Consider the following 6,000-nt stretch of genomic DNA (forward strand, 5'->3'; position numbering starts at 1 on the left):
TCCTGGATATCCAAGCTATTTCTTGGTAGTTTGGGAATATTTCACTATCCTGAGTTCTACAAAGTGACATATTCCGAGGGCCAGATTTTCGCAAATATAAAAGTGTATTTATGTAATCACTGAACAAAAAAAAAAATGTGTAATCCTGCCCTATCTTTACACTTGCTACTGCCAGTCTACTACTGACTATGTACTGGACTCAGGACTCATCCTTGCAGGACCCCACATGATTGCTCTGCAAGTGAGCAGTGAAATACTCACAGCTACTCTTTCAGTATGGCTCTTTAATAAGTTATGAAAATCTCCCTAGAATGCTATCATCTATTTCCCTAGGTTGCCTTTGGGAATCCCATGCAGGACTGTGTCCAATGCCCATTTAGGTCCAGCTACATAAGATTTATTGCTTATGCTTGGCACTTGCAAAACTGTGATCAGCATGCAGATGTGTACACTCAAACTAGGTTCTGCATGCACATAGCAACACGTGTTATGTGGAAGGAGAAAATGGACTTTTAAGCAACTGTCTTCAAGTGAGAATAATTGTAGAGAAGGTAAAAATAATAGTTGTTTCTCACCAGAACAGATATTTCTTTAAAGAATGTTTTGGGATCCTACAGATAGTACCAATGGGTACTAAATGGTATGTTTTCAGAGACTCAGATTTCAGCCAGCAGGACACTGCAAGTCTTTACTGGCCTACCAAGTAGCTGAGATGTTCCAGAAAGGCAATACAGGTTTCTACAGTATAGAATTATCATTCAGAGAAAGGGATTTGTTTGTTTCTAGACTTCCCCTGGATTTGAGGATTTACATACCTTTCACACTAGACAGCTGCAGGAAATTTTACACCTCACTTTTTCTGAATCATGAGTTTTATGGAATCTTTTTGCTTTCTGCAGAAAAAGTGTGCAAAGCTAAGTGGATGATTTTAACCCAACCTCTGCCAGATCAAAAGGATGGTGTCCTCTTTCTTTCTGTGTGTATGGCATCAGCTTTTTTAAACAGGAGCAGACTTGAGAATGATAGTCTTAGGCTAAGAAGGCATGAAGATGCATAATAAGAAGACTTTTATTAAAAGCAAAAGTCATTATTGATATAATATAGGCCTGAAAGTTCTTGCTTCCCTTTTCTTTCGCTTGCCATATTCAACGACTTTAGATTTACCCTTTCAATCAAACTTAAAATTGAAGGCATCAGCAATAGCGGCACCAGCACTAGCACCAAAAAGACAACTACTTTAAAATGTGACTCATGGGGTGCTAACATCCTAAGAGAAAGATGAATCAAAGTCTCATTGACCCATTGTGCATAAGATGGGCCAGTTCCTTTCACTAGTGATTCACAACAGAACAATGTCTCACATAATTGCTTTTGACTCCCCAGTTATCCACTTAGCATCAGGGGCTGTATACAACAGAAGGTTGGAACAGCACTCTGTCCACCTCTCTGGAACTGAGACACTGTCCCAACACTGTTACTGCAGTGCTCATTTGAACACCCTCTGCCACTCAAAACTATTCTTTGAGACCTCTCAACAGAAGTCCTAGAGCATACAACTTTCAAGGCAATAGATGTCTCCACAGGTTAGACAGAATAATGCCCAAGGAATTCAAAATATCTATAAATGTACTGAGCATGTGAGAGGCAGGCTACTTCAAGGGAAGAAATAGAATATGTCAAGATGAAAAGCAAAAACAAGGTCAGGAGTGGAGAACTGGAATCATAAGAACCAAACCATATTGTTAAGTCCTAAACTGTTATCAATGAAAGAGAAAAAGAAAATGGAAATATGCAGAGGTGAGAATGAGATACAGTCATTTTTGAGAAAAACATAGTGGAATTAGGAAAACAGAGCAAAACACAATTTAGACGGACTGTGGATAGAGAAAGGAAGATAAAATATCTTTTTCTTGTGTTTCCAAATTGCTTAGTCCTCTATTTCAATGTACTTACAAGCAGTTTCCAAAATCTACTGCATCGATAGCTACTTTCAGCTTCTCTAACTTGTGACATCCTTTTTAATCATTGTTAGGTGAATGGGAAAGGTCACTTTCATCACTACAAGTGCATTTTTCCATAATTTTCAAGACATGAACACATATTTGGTAACATTCTTTCAGCACAGTGCACATTGTCTTCCGGTGATGACGATATGCTTGTTTTCTTATTTAGGGAAATGAATATTGAATGAATAACACAACAACTTTTATATATAATAGCAGAGATCTTTTGTCCCCATAAGATACAACAGATGCAGTACCATACATTGAAATTATACAGAGACAAAAGAATGGATTCAGCATCCAGCCAAGTTCAAATGGTCACTGCTGATAGCAGGGGTCCCCAGTCTGTGGCTTACCAACACTATGCCATCTTCAAAACCTTCCTACCAAAACCTTCCTGTAACCACACAACTGAAAAGTTAGAGAGGCTGCCATCGCTACAAACCAGATGGCAGAGAAAGCTATGTGTTAAGTTGCCTACTGGACTTTCCTTGCTCCATGAAGTTTCATAAGGAAACACAGGTTGACTAAATTCTGCAACAAGGTTTGTGGCAACTGACTTAACTGCCACTTGAAGATCCAGGTTCAAGTTGTAAACTATGCATCATTACCTGAAGACACTTTAGGTGGTGCTCTGAACTTTCCAGCAAGAATAAAGTACTTTAGAGCTGGGAACCAAACTTGAAAGAAATCTGTAAACCTTGTCCTTGTGATTACTGATGGGGCTAATACTGTCAGGAACACAGGGACATCCTGTGTTGGTTCTGGTAAAGCAACAGTAAAAATAGCAATGAAAAGCATAGCACACAAGCTGCAAAGAGTGTGGCTCCAGTCTTGATCTTTGTATCAAACCTTGCACAGTAGTACTGCAGAACAAAGCTGCAGCAGAATACTCAGCCAATGTAGATGATAGCATGGAAGTGTATGCATATGGGTATATTAAAAAAAGATTTAATCAGGGAAGCTTTTCCTCTTTTCAGAGTCTTTTTACTGAACTGGCTAAGAGCATTGCACTTACAAAACTCTTGGGAATATGACAGGGTGCTGGCTTCACTTAAGCAAACTGGAAGAGAACATTTCTAAAAAACATAAGCCAAAGGAAGGGCATGGTAGGCTGCCATTCCCTCAGACATTACAACAAAGTTTATTTATGCAGAATCAAAGGAAACGTCAGTACAGAGCTCAGCACTGAAAATGATGACTGAGCTTGACTTCTGACCTCTCCATTTTTTCTGTCTCTGACCTTTCCACTTAACCAAACTTCAAACCCAGATTACAGTATGGCTGCAGGCCTTCATCCTGCAAAGCTGTGAGCACACTCAGCTCTTTGAGGTGCTACTGGGATATGCTAAGCAGATTGTATGATCAAATCCAGATTTAGGTAACATCTGTGATAGAAAGATGTCCAAACTGTTAGTCAGTAGCTGCTAAAGAGGAGGATTTGTTATTACTATTATGCCCTTTTTATGTCAGGCTGATGGTGTCTTGTTTCTTGAACCTGTTAACTATCTGTTGTCATCTGAGATGCTCTGTGACTTTAAGCAGATATTATGCTGCTAACACAACTTGTCTGTGCTTTTAAAAGACTGTGAATGCCTTACTTAGAAGGTACAAAAAGTTTTGCTTAGCCAACCTATTTTTAACATTAGAGCTCCACAGTATGCATGCATCCAAAGCTGGAACATAAAATAGCAAACACACACTGGCTTAGCTATTATCTTAGTGCCAAGTATGAAATCACACTGAGTGAATAACGTTTATCATACCTGCAGGAACAGATAATTCACATAAAAAGCATTTGCCAATAAGGGAAAAAGGTACTGATCACAAACAGAGCATGCTAAGCGTACTGAAATTCCGCATGGAAAAAGAAATATTTAAAATAAGTATTGTATTTGACCAGAAATTAAAATTATTAGCTCCACGCAAACAATATGCAGGAAGTAAAACACACGATTATAAGCCAAACTGTCCATCAGACAAATTATTTTCTAAACACGGTTTTACCAGATTCTCTCTGAAAGTGCTATGTGTGAAAGTATTTAGCAAGGTTCTTTGGCAACCTTTTTGGGGTACATCAAGGCAATGACTTTCAGCCTACTCCATAACAGTTTTGCAATGGGACTGCTAATAACTAGCACCTCAAACACACGTGATCACACGTAATCACATAGCCTTCCTCATGTCAACAAGCAGTTAATTCGCAACTTCATTTACTTGGGCCTACAGCAGCTTCATTGGGACTACTCATGGAAATAAAAATTCAACAAGGTGAATAAAAAGTTCAGTGTAGCATTTAGCTTTTGCTTGCTTAAGTTAATTCAGTTTAAAATACAGAAGAACATTTTAGTAAGAAGCAATAGTTAAAAATCATTTGTGTACTTAACTAAAATCCTCAAACCCACAGTTTGTTCAACTTAAGAAAATGAAATCACTGATTTATACTTTGTTATGTATTCCAGCACTTCTAAGACATTACCCTTCTCTGAAGTAAACAAAGTTCACTTACCATGTATTCCATGTTGGAAGCAGGTGGGAAGACTTTGCCTCTAACTTGATTATGATAATCAAGAATGGCAATCATGTCATTCTGTGAAATGTATCGCTTCCGCCTGGCTTTGGGAATTTTTGCAGAGTCCAGATGAGCTGCCAAAGCTGTCTCAATGTCAGTGAAATTATTGTTTGACAGGAGTAGGTCAGTGGAGTTCGGTAATGCTATTGCACTTGTTTCACAGAGAATGGAAAATAAGAAAGCACAACTGATTGCAGAGATTACTGTCATTTTGGGGCCAAAGAGGAAAGGCCACCGAGATGTTCTGCTTTAAGTCAGGACAGTGGAAAACAGATCTGTAGAAAAGAAGATGTCAGAGGTGTGATTCTGTACATCTGGATAGCAAGACTGAGTGAACCAGCAGACTGTGATCAGACAAATGATTTTTGTCTATCAGCCCACTTTCAAAAACAGTTCAGTCAGAACACGTGTTATTGAACAATTTTCACTATCCATATGACAATTAAATGAAAACATGCTCTTACTACAAACATACCAAATTAAGTATCATTATACCATGAGTGCCATGATCAAAGCTAGTATTCCTGAAATAGCCATTGTGCTATCACACAAGATAATTGCATAAATGACACTGTATATCATAAATGGGGAGACTGCTAGAAACCTCACAGAATGTTATGTGCTGAAAATGAAAAATACATCCCAGGTTATGCCTTTCCTATATGCCTGGATTGTTTTGATAATGCCACACAGATAAACCAGTACGCAAAAAACATATAAAGCAGGAAAGCAGGACATCTTAGAAATAATATTCAGATCTTAAAATCAGCAAAATGTGATGAGCATCAATAATACTGCATGCAAAGCAAGCTTATTGAGCTGAATGGCTTACCTCTGGATAATACCAAAGAGAATACAGTCTATTGTTCTCCCAGTATATATAGCACTCTCCTATGTGGTGATATGAACCTTTGTGGAGGAATGTCTCTTATTACAAACCCCCAAAGAACAAAGCTCTGCCAGTTTTGGAGCTTCTAGCCACAGGAGCTGCTAACAGCTTTTATATGTCTGTATGATCCAAAACAGGCAGTTTCTCTGAAGGACTTTGCTTAGCCAAAATGAGAGGGGAGGAGTTCTGCGAAGCACACACACAGCGATTGGGTGGCATCTCAGGAGTGTAGGTGGTTCGGATGTTCAGTCACACCCCCAGTTTCTATAGTACAAAGAGACAACATGCAAGACTCTCTTTCAGTACTTCCTACCTTTATTCTACTTTTTTGTTTTTCCTCATTTCATGAACATCATGTTGGCTTTGCTAATGTTATTTCATGTTGCTTTTTGAACATAAAAGGAGCAGCATGAAATATAGAGAATTTAAAAATCTTATTCAAGTCACGGGAAACGGAACCTATGCAGCGCTGCTACTACCACGGGGCAGCATTGCAAGTGAGCACTCATAGCAGCCTATGGGAATTAGTTAAGAGA

General features: G+C 38.6%; 1 protein-coding gene across 1 annotated transcript in view; it reads right to left on the minus strand.

Annotated features, from left to right (window-relative positions):
* Positions 1 to 5,767, minus strand: part of PI15 (peptidase inhibitor 15) — a 28,091-nt gene extending 22,324 nt beyond the window's left edge. Inside the window, exons 1-2 of the mRNA XM_026115238.2 lie at positions 5,408 to 5,767; positions 4,513 to 4,850 (exon numbers count right to left, since the gene is read on the minus strand). Of these exons, the coding sequence (XP_025971023.1) occupies positions 4,513 to 4,785 (273 nt within the window). The 5' untranslated portion in view covers positions 4,786 to 4,850; positions 5,408 to 5,767. The remainder of the gene's footprint in view (positions 1 to 4,512; positions 4,851 to 5,407) is intronic.
* Positions 5,768 to 6,000: the final 233 nt, after the last annotated feature.

The sequence above is a fragment of the Dromaius novaehollandiae genome, chromosome 2 (genome assembly GCF_036370855.1).
Source record: "Dromaius novaehollandiae isolate bDroNov1 chromosome 2, bDroNov1.hap1, whole genome shotgun sequence".
Taxonomy (NCBI): Eukaryota; Metazoa; Chordata; class Aves; order Casuariiformes; family Dromaiidae; genus Dromaius; species Dromaius novaehollandiae.